This window comes from Saccoglossus kowalevskii, chromosome 6 (assembly GCF_978046115.1).
Source record: "Saccoglossus kowalevskii chromosome 6, keSacKowa6.1, whole genome shotgun sequence".
NCBI lineage: Eukaryota > Metazoa > Hemichordata > Enteropneusta > Harrimaniidae > Saccoglossus > Saccoglossus kowalevskii.
In genome coordinates this window covers 42,502,427-42,519,028 of record NC_140646.1, presented here as the reverse complement: position 1 = coordinate 42,519,028, position 16,602 = coordinate 42,502,427, and the positions used below count along the sequence as shown (strand labels likewise).

Genomic DNA, 16,602 nt, shown 5'->3' with positions numbered 1-16,602 from the left:
CTGTTTATGACTTTCTAGTTGAACGTAGAATCATGCATTATGCATATTTGGTTTATCTATTAATTTCATATTATGATTCTATGTTCATGTTTAAAATCTTATAGTATTTCAAATGTGCTTGCAATCAAAACAATTAGTTGCTAGATAAAATATTCCAGTTTTACATAATATACACTTTCCGGTTTCATTCATGACATTTAGTCATTTATACAGTACAATGTGCACACAAGAACCCATGTGTTCTCGCCATTGGCGAGGCCATGTCCCGCCAATGTCGAGTCAATGCGTGCCAGTGGCGAGGTCATTAAAGGGCTCGCCCTCAAAAAAGTGAGCCCAAGATCAAGCTCGTCACGGTCAGTTAAATACGACTCTCCTTATTTAACTCGGCGCGACTGGTATTTCTTGGAACACCAAAACATAAAATATCACTTCAGCGTGGTTACACGAGTGTTGTTTGAAAAGTTAACAAATGTTTGTTTTGTTGATTTCATCATTAAGATTTGTCAGATTGAATTATTTCCCCGAGTGCACCTTAATCTTTACAGACCCGATTGTTTTGTGAGATTTGCGTGGGTATGTGTACATGTATCTGATTGTCGATTTCATATCATTGGTACAGTAGTTGTAAAAATAAAACAAAACAAAAACACCCTGTGCCGAAACCTCAGTGACAACACGATTTCCAAATATATGTTATGTTGTTTTGATGATATGCGAGTAATTTTGCCATGCATGTAAATCAGTCGGTCCCTGGTCCACCATTATATTACCGATGTCTTGATTCACCCCTGCACCGATCTGGAAAACTGGTCTCATTATGTGACAAAATAATCGTCACAAACTGTTTGTGTTCACTTAAATTCCAATGTATAAACCGTCATCGCGACGTTCATAGAGGTAAAATGCTAGACAAAGTAAAATTGTTGTACGTGGAGTCGTTGCATGATGTACGTTTCCTTTTCACAGTTCAGTCAGAGGTCAATGACAATGTCGTAACTAAAACCTCCATGCTAAAACCATGTGGTCAGCAACAGAAATTATACAAGTATGTTTTCGAATTCGATAATATAACAATCGCGCTTTAACTAAGACATAACCGTCAAGTTCTCTCTGTCCTGTGTTCACGCGAACTTCGGTAAGATTTTTTTAATTAAAATGCCAATGCGGTAAGTGTCGCCGAGACCTAGACGCAACAAAAGAAAAATGAAAAGCTGGTTGCCATGACGTCGACTTTTGAGGGCACCGCTAACCAATAGTACATATGGATTTACGCAACTCTGTTGTTACTTTGTACTAAACATCTGTTTTGTTGCGTAGTGCGATGCATTTTACTCAAGCGATTCCCGTTAATTATCGTGACACCGACCGGTCACGGTGCTTCCCTTCGATTAACAACAGATATTTTGCCGTGTAACTCTATTATTAGAGACTGATCGCGACGTTTTCCTGTGATTTTTTTATGTTATTATTATTGGCTAGACAGGCTTTTAATTTTTGACTCCCATGTGCGAAGCACAAAATGGGAGTCTTTGCAGTTAGTGTGTCTGTATGTGTGTGTGTATGTGTGTATGTGTGTATGTATGTGTGTGTGTGTGTATGTGTGTCCGACTGTTCCACTGCTATCTCAAGCACCATACATCGGTTTTTGATGAAACTTGGTGCATAGATGCTCTGGGCCAATGCGCAGATTTGATTAGGTTTTGGTAAAAATCCATGCTCGTTAATTACCTAATTTGCATGATAATTAGCTAATTTTTAGCTGTTCTATGACTGTTCCACTGATATCTAAAGAACCACTCATTGGATTTTGATGAAACTTGGTACATAGATGCTCTGAACATATGCGCAGATTTGATTAATTTTTGGTAAAAATCCGTGCATATTAATTACCTAATTTGCATGATAATTAGCTATTTTTTAGTGGTTCCATGACTGTTCCACTGATATCTAAACAACCACTCATTGGATTTTGATGAAACTTGGTACATAGATGCTCTGAACTAATGCTAGGTTTTGATTAGTTTTTGGTAATAATCCGTGGATACTAATTACCTAATTTGCATAATGATTAGTCAATTTTCGGTTTTTCCACTGATATCTCAAGTACTAATCATCACATTTCAATGAAACTTGGTACATAGATGTCATACGACACTGCACAGACCTGATAGTTTTTATGGTAATATCAGTACATATTAATTACCTAATTTGCATAATTAATTAATTTTCAGCATTTGATATAAGTAGTTAGCATTACATTTCAATGAAACTTGGTACTTACATACTCAAGGACTATGCAGAGATTGATTGTTTTCGATAAATATTTGTGCATATTAATCACCTAATTTGCATAATTAGTTAATTTTCAGCTTTTCCACAGGTATCTCAAGTACTAATCATCGCATTTCAATGAAACTTGGTACATAGATCCTTTAGGACTATGCAGAGACCTGATTAGTTTTAGGGTAAATAATTGTGCATATTAATTACCTAATTTGCATAATTAATTTTCAGCTTTTCTACTGATATCTAAAGTACTAATCATCACATTTCAATGAATCTAGAATTATGCAGACCCAATTAGTTTCCGGTAAATATTTGTGCATATTAATCACCTAATTTGCATAATTAACCAACTTTCACACTGATATCTCAGGTACTATACATCACATATCAATGAATGTACATGGATGCTGTAGGACAATAGACAGACCTGAATAATTGTGGGTTAAAATCGGTACATATTAATTACCTAATTTGCATAATTAACCAATTTTAAGCTTTCACACTGATATCTAAAGTACCGTAAAAACTCCAAAATTTCGACCGGTTTTAAATAATTTGTGTTCGATATGTGACGTGTTTTTATAGTCAAAATTAAGGTGCATTTTCGGACGGTCGAATTTTCCAGAATAGAAATCAGCAAATGAAAAAATGGGGATGATAGACAGTGTGCTTCATTAGTTTTTAAAAAATGCAATGTCTGTCAATTGACGTAAACTTCCTCATGTTTCACGGTAAAAGCAAAGGTCGTGGCCGAGTTGTAACTCAAAATCTAAACAAAGTCATCAATCAGTGAGTATTATGACAAGCAAAACAAAACATCAAGACGCGGAGAAGAGGTCAGCACAAAACTAACAGGTCAAAAGACAAAGCTGTCTCGCACTACCTAGAAAAACTTGCGAATGTTCGAAGTACAGGTACCCATTGGACAAAAGATGCATGGAAGTTTAGCAAACTATCTCCCCGACCCAGTGCAATGTATCCGGTTAGAATCAAAGCTCACGTGTCCCTTATTTGAGGGACCAAATTCTGCCGTAAATTCGCCCTTGGATTAAAAAATAAAATGGGATTTAAGAAAATAAAATGGGACTTTTAAGGTGTATTTTGGCGTCATTTTTCGGACATTTCAATCAATCCTGCCGGCTAAAATAGAGTCTAAGTTTTACCGTAGTCATTGACGTTTGTCTATTCAAGAGTACACGTGTATGATTTTTATCGTGACTAGCGTGAGCGGGTAAGCTTCCTTTCGAGAATGAGCTGTTATCACTGTGAACAATGTTAAATTATTCTTCAGATGACCAGTTTATTTTTTAAAAACAACTAATTTTTTTATTTAAAAAAAATCATGCCGTTTTCGCATCAAAATCCAAGCCAAAATATCGTACTACAACACCAATCTCTTCCGCATTGCGTTCAATAACATTAACATATTTAAATAAGCTATGGTAATTTGAACACGTTGGCATCATCCAGCTTTTTGATTGGTTAATTAGCGATTTGACCTATTTGACCTAAGAGAACATGGCGGATATCCTACAGCATCAAACGTTTATACGAGACCGGAATCATTCGCTTACGATGAAACTAAGTTGACTTTTATTTGTATTTCATAACCATTCAACAAATTTATTTTGTGTACATTATTATAATCACTACTGAGTACAGTAATAATCAACAATTCAGAAACGCAGCATGCCGAGATTTTTGTGTTCGTTTTTATTTCAAACTTCGTTTATTTAGAATATATTTTCGTTACCAATAAAATAAAAATCGCTCAGTCAATCAGAAACCCGGATTCATGCCTTCGAGGAAGGTCCCGTTTGAACGCTCACATCGTTTTTTTTTTCGTTTGGGGGAAAACTAAAACTGGTCGCAATTTTCGAATAAGAATGAGTCGGCAATTTTTAGTGGAGTCGAAAATTTGTAGGTAAATAAAACACAGAAACCGGCAAATAAATAGGCGGTCGAATTTTTAGAGGGGTCGAAGTTTTGGAGTTTTCACGGTACTAATTATTCCATTTCAATGAAACTTAGTATAAAGATGCTCTAGGACAATGTACAAACCTAATTAGTTTGGGGTAAAAATCTGTTCATATTAATTCCCTAATAAGCATAATAATTCATAATTTTTTGGTTCTAATCACATTTCAATTAAACTTGGAGACATAGATTTTCTGTTACATTGCGCAGACCTCATTAGTTTTACACTCAAATCTGGTCATATTAATTTTCTGATTTGCATAATTAGTTTTCAGCTAAGTAATTTCGAATTATATTTAATGTGTCTCCAATACTCTCAGCACATGGGAGTTCTTTCTAAGCTTTCTTTGATCCTTCTTAAAGTGCCTGTGAAATGGCTGCTATTTTCACGTCTAAAATTATCAATTGATACATAAATATTATTAATTTTTATGTTTCTAAGCATAAATTATTTTTTTTAAGTGAAAAAATGTGTTTTAAACTCAGTCTACAGCAACTTTATTTTTTGTATTTTAAAACGAGGCTCCTCATTAGCTATTCATTGCCATACAGAAATTCCCCTTGTGACGTCAGAAAGGGAAGTTGCTGGGCAGCTCGCATTGCCGATACGTGTAAATAAGGCAAATTTCTTGTGCAGTTTTCTCGTCTTTGACTAAATTGTCACTTATGTACTTTTTCGTCGAGGAAGAACGGGCCATAATGAACACTTGGATATCAAATTTGTTGCATGGGGTTGAGTTAGATGCGAGATATGTCCGTTCTGGTGTGGCTGGTCGCAGTGATGTCACCGTCCCCGGCGCACGTTTGTAAACTATCGCTGAACCTCGGCATTGGACAACTTTCGAGTCGGTAAGAAGTTCTAGTTTTTTTTGTTCTAGTTGAGCTTACTACTCTTTATAAAATATCTTATCGATAATTTCAAAGAGGTATGTGTGAACTCTTTATTATGCTCGATAAACTTAGATCGCGAATTTCCTCAGAAATATTGCCTGCTTCGTTCAAACGTGCATTGGCATCCATATATTGGATTTTCGTTCATGGTCGAAGGCGTGAGTGTCTCGTGTGGCCCGAATGTCATCGGCGTTTTACTTTATCACGTTTGATTTTTTTTTTTGCACAAATGAAACTCTTATTTTTTTCCACCATCAACAATTTCTGATATGGTTGTTGGGATCGGCCGACGTCTCTGTGGGCTGCTCTACACACGTAAAATGCCCAATGTTTTGACCTGGCTTCCCTTCACACGAAGCGCGGGTGTGCATTACAACCGCAAGTTTCAAAATTTTAAACGTAAATTTGAAAAATATTTGGTGAAATAAAATTGACATATTATTATGAAAAGAAAATGAAGAAAACAAATTTAATTATTTTTTGAATAATCGTTTGAGAGGATTGGGTGGCAATTGCTTATACTTATGTACTAATTGTAAATGTGTTCAATATTTTTTTCATCCATAATTCAAACACATATATAACATAATAATACATGTGTAGTTGCCTTTATTATAGTAAAAAAAGATGCATCATAAAATGAATGAATTACGTATAAACAAATGCCAAATAAAGATTGTGACCTTATTTATTTTCTAAACCTCCACAGGTTAACGAGGGGATACTTGAAGTTCATTGAAAAAGACTACAGTACTACCAGAGTGAGCAGTAACAGATTTATCAATATTTATGTCAGAGAATTATTTAGGACTTAAATTACCAAATCTTGGTTTTTCATAGATTCCAAAATCTGAAGATGTGTTTCCTTTTTTCATTGTCACACAGTGTCACGCAATTAAAACCATATACTATAGTAATAGTAATCCATGTACAAATTATATTTTATTCACATTATTTTCCTCACATACATGTACAGACAATCCAATGTTTACATTGTCATATTTCTTTGTTCATCACAAGTCTAAATAAAATTTGTGAACTGTGTAACGTAGCCTGTTTTTTATTAGCATAATTGTTGCAGCATCCGGAAATGTATTTACACTGTTATGTGAATCTTGTAGTGTGGCAATGAACTGCCGAGACTTTGTCAGGGTGGGCATACTGGCTGTTGAGTGGCAGGGGTGCATCATCAAGTGTATGTAATACACAATCTCCTCCAACATACAAGTCTAGTGTATTGAAGAGCTCTTCTACGTAATCTGTAAATTATAATGAGAGCATTTTGATTCAACAATAGTAGATAGAAAACCATAAAGAATCATATCATACATGCTCTATTGAAGTACATTTCCAGTAGAAGCATCAAAATTAAAATAAAAAGAAAACATATTTTGACATTCTAGACGTTAAACTATAGTGATCAATAAAATAGGGAAATAACTAAAAAAAACGACAAATCACAGTTACTAAATAAATGACCGCCGCGTGGAAATAGATTCAGTTGAAATGGGTGAACGCGTCGGGTCACGACGAGGACAAGTGCGTGACTGGTGGCGTTTAATTGGATAACACAAATAATTGAGAGCAACACACATACAGACAAATTCAGAGTGGACTCGAGTTAGCGTGATTGTCATACTTATTTACTTGGTGATAACGCATTGACAGCCAAAGCCCGGATTCTTATTCCATAAATGATTTCTAGACATCTCGATCCAAGACATTTCGACCCAAATTGAACATCTCGACCCACCGCATTCGGCACATCTCGAAATGCGGGCTTCTGCTTGGACGAGGGACTGATCAGTGTCACTTAGAATTTAAACGCCAGTTGTGTCAGTTTTCTACGTGAATACCAGTGTTCTCCCCAAAGCGTTTTAGCGTAGCGGGGCCGCTCCTCTATTATTTATGCCGCTACTCTGAGAGATTGCCCGCTACTCTGTGGCATTTCCTGTTACTCTTTGTTTTAGCTTGTAAATACACGTGCGAATCTGTGAGTCAGCGTCATCAGCGTCCGGTACTGTGAGCCAAATCAGGTGTGAATGGAAACATGTCAGTAATTACGCAAAAACAATGGACTAATACAGCTTCGTACTTCGACAATAAACACTTTCGCCCTATTTAATTGGGGTAATAGCGCGTATTTTCTCAGTAGCATATTCGGCTGGAAGAAGCAACGATGTCAAACAGCAGAAATATTACGTCATGGTTCCGCGTAGAACGCCCTGCTGGGCCCCTGGTCGCGAGCGATAAACCCACCAGCAACGCGGTCACCAGTACCCCTGTCGGCAGTGGTAGAAGATGATGTTACAACGAAAGGTGCAAAAAAATAAACTCTGGATTTGATGCACAATGGACAACAAAATATACGTGGCTGAGAGAAACATCCGATGGCAAAGGTAAAAAAAGTATTTATTTGTAGCGTTTTACTTGGAAGCGTATTTTGACCTAGTTTAGTAAACTTTTGTATGGCTTCATTTTTTGCCGATCGTCGAAACATTTTTTTGGAAACGACTTTCTTTCTGGAAGTTCAAAAATTGTTGGCTACGATTTATCAAAATAACTAATACTAGTATTGTGTTTTGAAATAGTTGGGTAAATTTTATCGTGGCAATTTTTTAGTTTAGCGACTTTTCAAAATGGTGGCAATTTGTTTATTTTCGTGTTGATCGTGACGATATTTTTTAAATACAAGTATGAAAGTCCGAAGAATCAACATTACATAGAAATCACACAGCAGCAGATTCATTTAATCTTGTACATAAATTTGTTAAAAAATAAAGACACAATTTCATCCATGCAAGCCTGTCATTATTGTTTTCTTTATCTCTAGACATATGCTAATGATATGTAAATTATATGCAAATTAGCCGCCACTCTGATACATTTTTCTGGGGAGAACACTGAATAATATGTGTGCCTGTGTGAGACCATGGTGTAACTTTATTTCAATAAAAAAAATGATTGAATGAAGTACAGAAATATCATCACGACCAGCATGGAGCATATAAAATGTTTTATGTGTACTGAATTATTGCAAAAAACTGTTTTACTATAGTTGTTATTCTGGATGATGTGTTGGTTCTGATAGGGACCATTAGGTTAGTATGAGTTATTTAATACCGTATTGGTATCCAATATTATCGAGAGGACGTTCCAGTGTTTTAACAGCAGTGGCGAAAAGCTTTCAGAAAAATACTCTTGTTTTCTTGGCTACCGAGAATAAATCAGTGTAGCCATTAATTCAGCAGCAGAGGACCTTTTTTTCTTCACTCTGGTTGTGGTCAACGTCTCGTCCAGTTCGTATGGCTGGTCGCCCACTATCTACATACTGTCGACGTAGTGGCAAGACCAAACAGCAAGAACCCCGTATATGCTTTAACTGTAACTGCAGCAGAGGGAACAACTACAAATGTTTAAATTTACTTTCTTTTATGACCATGTCGACCTTGGTACTGAGACCTCTCAGGCAGTGAATAAGTTATTACAAGAGACCATTTGTACTGGTCTTTTTGGCAGTCTCACTGCGACGTTTACGTTTATAGCAGGCAGCTGTATGTTAAGAAATGTCGCGCTGTGTAAACTTGCCCCAATTTTTATTATTGACAGGAAAACAGTTCTTCCCTGTTTTTTTTTTTTTTAAATAAAACATCTGCTGTTCATAGTATTATCAAGACCGTTGGCATGTTTTAGTTTGGCAAACAAACTTTTCAACAAAAAAAACGTTTTCCCGAAATTTTCAAACTGTCTGGAAATCACCCCAGACCAGGAATGGTTAACCAGGCACATACAAACATCATATTTTTCACCCGTTTTTCGCAAAAATAAAATAACTGTCATCAGAAATAATATTTTCTATTTGAATTCGAAACTGTCTGGAAATCATTCCTAGGTCAATTTGATGAACCTACAGTACAGTTCTCGCGGAAGCTTTGGCTTTTGTGCAGGGTTAGACAGTCAAAAAAGTTCATCACTATCCAGTAGGGCTAGTGAAGCTGGGAGAATACTATCCCACAAAAAACCTTACTGGTCCTTCTACTTTTTGTAAGAGTAATCTATTTTCGCCTTTATTATTTTGCTTGAAGAAATGGGGAAAATGGGAGAGCTATTATATGTACCGTGTACTGAGGCGTGTTAATGCACTAATGTGTGGTAACTGACAGCTATTTGTTATATTATCAAATTAAAATGCAATGACAAATAGTAATAATGTTTGTATACAACTGGCAACTTTATTATTTAATTACTAGTACAAAGTTTACATAACATCTGAGATTGACTCTAGCAAATTGTGATATGCATTCACTTCATGATTTCGTCTGTTTTCTAAAGTTTCATCTTCATCAGAATAGAAATCATCCTCTGCCCCTGAATCATACAAATAATCATCATCATCTTCATTTATTTTCGCAGAAGAGATGGGAAATTTAACACCTGTTTCTTCTGTCATAACATCATCCTCAGTATCAATTTCAACAGCAGAATTGCCCATTTTTTTATCATTGAAAAATGGTCTTCTGTTTTTATTAAACCATAAATTGATGGCAGCATTTGGAGAAAATTTTCCTATTTCTGGGCTTTCTAATTTAACCATCATGAGGTCAGACAGAGTGGAGTCCTTCAAGCGACTCCTCCAGTCTGTCTTGATGATCTTCATCAAGGAGAATCCCCTCTCAGCTTCAAAGGAACTGGCAGGCATTGACAAAACCAAGTCAATTAAAGCTAATATATTTGGACATTTATCAACAAGAGCTGAGTTCACCTGGGCCCATGTCACTTCAGATAAATCAACAAATCTGCAAAAACAAAAGGTTAGACAAAATTAAACATGACAGTTATTGTGAACCCTTGTTGGCAAACATAACTATTTCAGTCAAGGTGTATAACAGTATGACATACCATACAAATAACATTGCAGATAAGGATAGAGGCTTAAGCTTACATGTTTTGTTATAACTATTTACCTGGCATACAAGAGGTGTTTAAATCTGATCCACTCAGGTTGTAAATCATCGGTACTTGTAAGACCATTAGCATGCTGTAGTAATGCAGGACCAAACTGCTGACTCAGAACTTCTATGGATGTTGCACCAAAGTCTAAATAAACAAATAATCAGCAATATATCCAAACATTGTGAATATATTTTTTTTATAATTGTACAACTTTGTAACTGCTATTAATGTTGAGTGTAGTGTTTCCTTTATCAATAATTAAGATTAATATTTATTTGCCCATGCATACGTGCAAATCGAGCAGTAAACTATGTCACTGACAAATTACCTGGTTCATCTTGGACTGATGCAGGCCATACTTTCAGGTCAGCAATAGCTGTTGCTTTAATAATGGCTTCATCTACTTCAAATCGTTTGGATAAACTGGCTATCAATTTATCAATTAACTTATTCCTGGCACTAGTAAAGCTCTGTGCATTCCCTGACAGCTTTTGGTTATTAAAAGTATCCCTGCCTAATACCTCTCTAAGCTTAGGACCATCACTAGGCGATTATAAAAAAATTATACATTTAACTAAATACTATGCATTATGATCAGCAAGATGCTAGCAAGAAAGAAGTGTATAAATATAAAATATTACATTTCAGAAATGTATAGATATCTAGTATAATTTACGTGGAAGTGGTTTATTATTTCAAATGATTTCATTAAATTTACAGTAGTTCAACAGTTCATTAAGATGTTAATATAATTGCATAGACTAATCTTACCTTTCCTTGTAAGATTGCAGTATATCCCTAGCAGCACTGAGCTCACTGTGAATCACACCTACAGTAGTCTTCCTATCTTGAAACACCAGGGAGAGTCTTGAAAGACATATTGTTATATCCCATAAGAAGTAAATAAAATATAGAGCATTCTTGCTTGTTAACATCATGAGGAAATTCTTTGCTTTGGCAGCCGAGTCTTTTCTCGAAGCAGGATCATGAGGATTCTGGATCTGAGGTTTCAAAAATAACCCAAAATATTTAACTTTGTGTTAGTCACTATACTTATACTTTACAGTGCAGTGAAATTATTTAAATATACAGTAAACAAGTATTGAAGTTTTATAATATACACATTTTTATAATATTTTTACTACATTTGTACAGAAAGATGTTTGCTCTATCTATGTCAAAGGTATAAAATCTTGCTAAAAAATATTCACAAATAAATAACAGTATCTGTCACACAATATTTGCAATTCATTCATCTGGCTTCCAAAAAATACTACCAGTACATATTTTTTAAGCCAAATTTGATACTTTGTATTGATAGAGAAAACATCTATGTACAAATGTAATAACAATACATTTAAAATATCAATTGCTAGTTAAATTGCACACATACCTGTTGAAGATGAGTGACAATAGCACTGTATTCATTAGCAATGTTCGATATTGCTCGCATAGTGTGAGGAACCCATCGCGTTCCAGATACTCGGGTAGGCATGAGTGGTTTTTTGCCCAACACTTCAAAAGAAACTATAAGATTGCTTCTATTAAGGCTGCTATTTCTATAAAAATAGTAGAGATTCATCATCAAATTGTCAACTTTTTTGTACAAAATGATCTCCTTACAAGCATCTTTATATGCAAGTTCTAAACGGTGAGCAGAACAATGGACTCCAACGATGTATGGTCGCTCAAGTTGATCTTGAATTTTCCTGATTACGCCACCTTTTCTCCCCAACATGACACTGGCACCATCAGTCCCCATGCCTATGACCTTTTCCTTCCATGTATCACCAGCTATATTACATAGTAGTCTTGTCAGTGCCTGGGATATTCCATTAGCATCAGCTTTGGCAATATTTGCGATACCAATAAACTTTGTTGATACAACACCCAAATGAGATGATTTAACAAAGCAAATCTCAGCTTCTCTATGTGAGGAGTCTGTAGCACCATCGGAAATAATTGATAGGAATTTTGTGTTTTCTATTAATGAAGATGTATTGATTCTCTCAGTATTTGCAATGGCTTCAATAAATTCTTTGCACCTTTTGTCATTTCTATACGTGTCTCCAATAACAAGTCCCTTTGCTTCATCCAAGTCGCACATCCAGGAGAAATCGGTGTACGGTCTACTGCGTTTAGCAAGGCCGTGAGCAGTTTTGAATAAAATCACTAGCTTGCTCACTACTTGTTTATTCATCGACAACAAGCTTTTCTCGGCCACAGTATGTCCCGGAGGAGCACGCATTGCTTCAAATCTTGCAAAATTTCTGGTATGACTCGCAGAGATACTGTGTGATTTGATGCTATCCAATTTAAAATTGGTACACCCTGTCACATACGTGCCTGTTGCTTTGAATTTTCGGCAAACGTCGCAAAACATCTTCCCCTTTCCATTCATCATGAAAAATGACAACCAAGGGTACTTGTCCTTCCATTCAGTTTGGAAGCCACGCACACGTACCTCAGAGTCGTATTGGCGCCGTTTCTCTTTGTCATCAATTGCCGTTTTGGGTTTTTTACTCGCTGGAACATGATACCCAACCAAAAAACGCTCCATATCACCGATGTCTCGCGACGATAACTAAACTACTTGGATGCCGACATTAAAAGACGATTGCGCAACTATTTCTGCGCAACAACAGTATTCAAATGACGTAACTGCGCAGAAAAGGTTGCGCAAACGTCTTAAATTGCATCGCTACGCAAGCTCTGAAATACACTGGCTTTCGCAATTTATTCACGCATATTACGTTATACACGCTATTTATTAATAACAGATTAATATCAGGTACGACCGACTGTCGAAAGTCTAGTTCTAAATGACAAGTGAATTGCAATAATTTGACTGGAATTTTATCGGTAAAATAACGGGTAAATAACCACTAGTCCTTCGGACTTCCACCCACGCATTTTTGCTGGTCCTGCAAGAAATTTACTAGACTCGGGATAGAGGACCAGCGTGAGAGTCGAACCCTGTTGTGGCATCATTGTCGCCTACGCATGGCTTCATTGTCGCCTCAGCATCGCATCATTGTGGCATCAGCTTCGCGTCATTGACAATTGAAGCTGTGTTCGCCTCGCTTATTCTGTAGCATCATCCTGGCCTCAGCTTCGCAGTCTCATGGCATCAACATGGCATCAGCTTCAAAGTATTGTGACACGAGTATGACCTCATTATTTTCACATGGAAAGGCAGTAGAGTGAAAAAAAACATATACAGAAGTTCGATATGTAATCGATTTGAAATTCAAGACGGTAAGGGGAATAAAATATGACCAAGAGTAAAATGACATTTTAAAAATATATCTTGTTTAATTATTTAATATATGTTGCGAGTATTGGGTACCAAAAACTTTGTGAAGTACATTGCAATCTGCAAGGTGACGAGTGTCAAATTGACTGCAAGGAAAATCGTGATAAATTTAAATCACACGATGCAATCGTCGTTCGGATACAACACAATTTGCTACACGAAATGAAACTGTTCTTGTTATAAAATTACCTTAGTTATTTTCGTTCATTTTATTTGCTGGTAAGAGAACAGATTCAGATTCCTCATTTCGGTGGTATTTTTCTGTGTTTCATTTAGTTTTAGCAGAGTCCGATCCCATGCCCGGACTACTAATACATGCAAAACGCACATACGTCGCCTGGTGCGTCGGCGTTGTCGCCTGCTATCTTGATACAAAATTCCAAAACAAGTGCGTACATTTCTAACTATGATTGGATGGTTGTGGTGGAGTCGGTCTGGTAAAATTTTACATCCAATTTTCAAAATTAAGTCACGATCAGTGACCTAAGCTCGACCTATACGTACTTTAAAAGTATTCTCACAAAAAATATTTTCGAATAATGCCCTGTAAAAAATTGAATAGCACTTGACATGCAGAAATAATTTATTGGGCTTCAAAAAAAACATGTCCAGTGGTGCCCAGTCGATGAACAATTTGAAACCTATGATACACACTGAAGTCATTCGATACTGAATATCATCGACCCCAATCTGGTTTACCTTATTTCCCAACTTGCAAAACTGATTTGTATCTCAGCCCCGTTTTGTTTTGTTTTTTCTTTTTTTGAACTGAGGTATCCCGGTCGTTTGTCAAAATATACCGATGTTTATTAGTGAATAATTGTGAAGCCTGTCACAGCACAAACAATGTGAATCGACGCAGGGGATTGGATGGTACGACGACCCTTAAATTAGCGTTAAATATGCTTTGTAACAACATCATTGATTGGCTGAGAGTCACATTGATCGGAGCACACAACCTGGGTCACAGAACCATATTTGTCCGTATTATCAATGAGACTTTGCGAGAGAACCACTTACCACACCCACACTTTCAACCATTTTTAGCGCGGAAGTTGCCAACAAATGTCGAAAAACTCGTGAATTTTATGGATTTGAATAAAATAAAGCTAGTGATTAGTAAGACTGGTTAATAATATACCCCCGATGCTCTTCGATTTTTTTTTAAATTTTATTTCAAGGTGAGAAATGGATAATTGAAGTTCCATTGATTTCAAGGCGACTGTTTCGCCGCGACAACTCTATGCCGTGTTGTAGTTTCGCGAGCTAAAACAAAAATATAGATATAATAAATAGTACCTACTTGTTTAATTATTTGGTTTTACAGCCCGCAAATTACGGGACATGATCCCCATGAATTATGATAAATGCTGATTGTGTTGAATGACGGACATCGGGACCGTTTGAAGAAACCAACGAGGATATTCCAAACAAATTATTGGGACACAGTCGGCAGACATTTCAAACAAATGAAATTATTAACGAAAGACAAGATTTTTACAGATATTTACGAACATACTGTCATACTAAATATATGCAAAATTGACAAATACACAGAGACATTAGGTTTTATTTTAGCCTTGGAAATATTTTCTTTCACTCAGTCCATGCGTGGGACTTCTATTTAGCTTCATGGTCCTTCGGCTTGTCTTCTCCTTGAAGAAATAACAATAATTATACAAATAGTAAACTCAACACAATCGGGAAAAGAAACCCAGACAACCATGTCGTACTTCTGTTGAAATACATTTTGTAGCAGTGCGTCACGTCAGAATAAGTTGTTTAAAATAAAATAGTCAATCCCAGTCAAATCTAGGTCAAAGGGTCAGATTGCGTGCATATAATTATTGATAGTTAAAACAAACAGTATTTGAACTTTTGATGGTTGTTCAACATCTATGCACGGTTACTAAACTAGTAACCGTGATCTATGAAAACCAGAAAATTGTTAGTAGTCCGAATTTTTGCACAGTCGAAAATAAAGCGTAAATTCAACAAGCGGTCACAAAAGCGAGCGATTGAAAAGCGGAAGCGGACGAGTGCTTGAGCGAAATGAGTTCTGTTACTTCTTTGTTTGATGAAGTGATGCTGATGCCACATTGTCGCCATAATGAGGCCACAATGAAGCGAAGTGATGACCGCCTCAACTTTTTATGTCGCGACATTGAAGCGACGCTGAAGCCATAACAATGCCATAATGATGCGATGCTGAAACGAAGCTGATGCTGAAGTGAAGCCAAAGCTTCCGAGAGAACTGTACTGTAAGTGTGTCGTTGGGGCCAAACGGGTGACCTATGTTAATCATCTCACCGTTGCGTGAATTATTTATTTTTGATTGGCCAAGAGACTTTAGGCAACAACAAAAAAAACGAATCTGACGACGTTCGTGCTTGATAAAATTATTGTAAAGTAAAAACAAATCACCCGTGCATACTAATGGGTTACCATTTTTTGACGGCCTACTACGACAAACACGGTTTTACACACGACGTTTTAAATAAATTAGAGGTGAGGATACATTGTTTGAAATCGTTGGTCCTTTTTTTTTGTTTATCTTATCCGCTCCTGTTTGTTTCACAAATTAGTCGTTTGCATATCAATATGTCTGATGCAAGGTCACGCTATCACTTTGAAAACAGGTCATTTTGGGGTTTTCATCTGCCGATTTTACTAAACTAGAGCTCGTCTTTTTTCAAATTTGTTTGCAATTTCTTCTTATTTTTCGATTACCCTACAAGTGTTACAAGTGTTTTTCAAATTATTAGCGTCTTTTAACAAAAATAGTGTATGTTTAGTGTCATCGGATTAACGCTAAACCACAGTTCCCTCCCTTGTTGACGGACTGTGACTAACCACAGCTCTAACATAAATATCTCCATGGCAAACTATTATTATTTTCCAACATGTGACCTTTAGTTTGGATTCAGTACGTTACTTTTTAAAACGCGGCGCATGGATACATCTGTCGAGACGCATCCACTGAACTAATATGAAGCGTGACTCTTTTTTAGTTACCGTGCGTGAATAAACAGCGTCCTAGCACAGTAATAATTGTGTAATTTATTTATTTTTTCAGACGACTCTAAAATATATGTACATGTACTAGTACGTTACTGGGGCGTTCTGTGTCCATTTAGATTGAAAGCTGAAAATAAGTATGCCAATTGTAGTAATACTAC

At 36.3% G+C, this 16,602-nt stretch overlaps 2 protein-coding genes and 1 long non-coding RNA gene across 3 annotated transcripts in view; 2 read left to right on the top strand and 1 right to left on the bottom strand.

The window, feature by feature from the left end:
• LOC100367050 (DNA replication licensing factor mcm4-like) overlaps positions 1–16,602 on the top strand; it is an 82,243-nt gene that overhangs the window by 918 nt on the left and 64,723 nt on the right. The gene's annotated exons all lie outside the window — the stretch shown is intronic.
• LOC146742790 (uncharacterized) lies at positions 4,626–6,201 on the top strand. The gene is made up of 2 exons (XR_014929869.1): positions 4,626–5,112; positions 5,864–6,201. It is a non-coding gene; the product is annotated as an uncharacterized LOC146742790 (long non-coding RNA).
• On the bottom strand, positions 9,362–12,490 carry LOC102807679 (zinc finger protein 862-like). Its single transcript, XM_078006813.1, has 3 exons — positions 11,501–12,490; positions 10,879–11,108; positions 9,362–9,950 (listed from the first exon to the last, which is right to left on the bottom strand). Exons 1-3 carry the CDS (start codon positions 12,488–12,490, stop codon positions 9,413–9,415), a joined length of 1,758 nt encoding a protein of 585 aa, XP_077862939.1. The 3' UTR covers positions 9,362–9,412.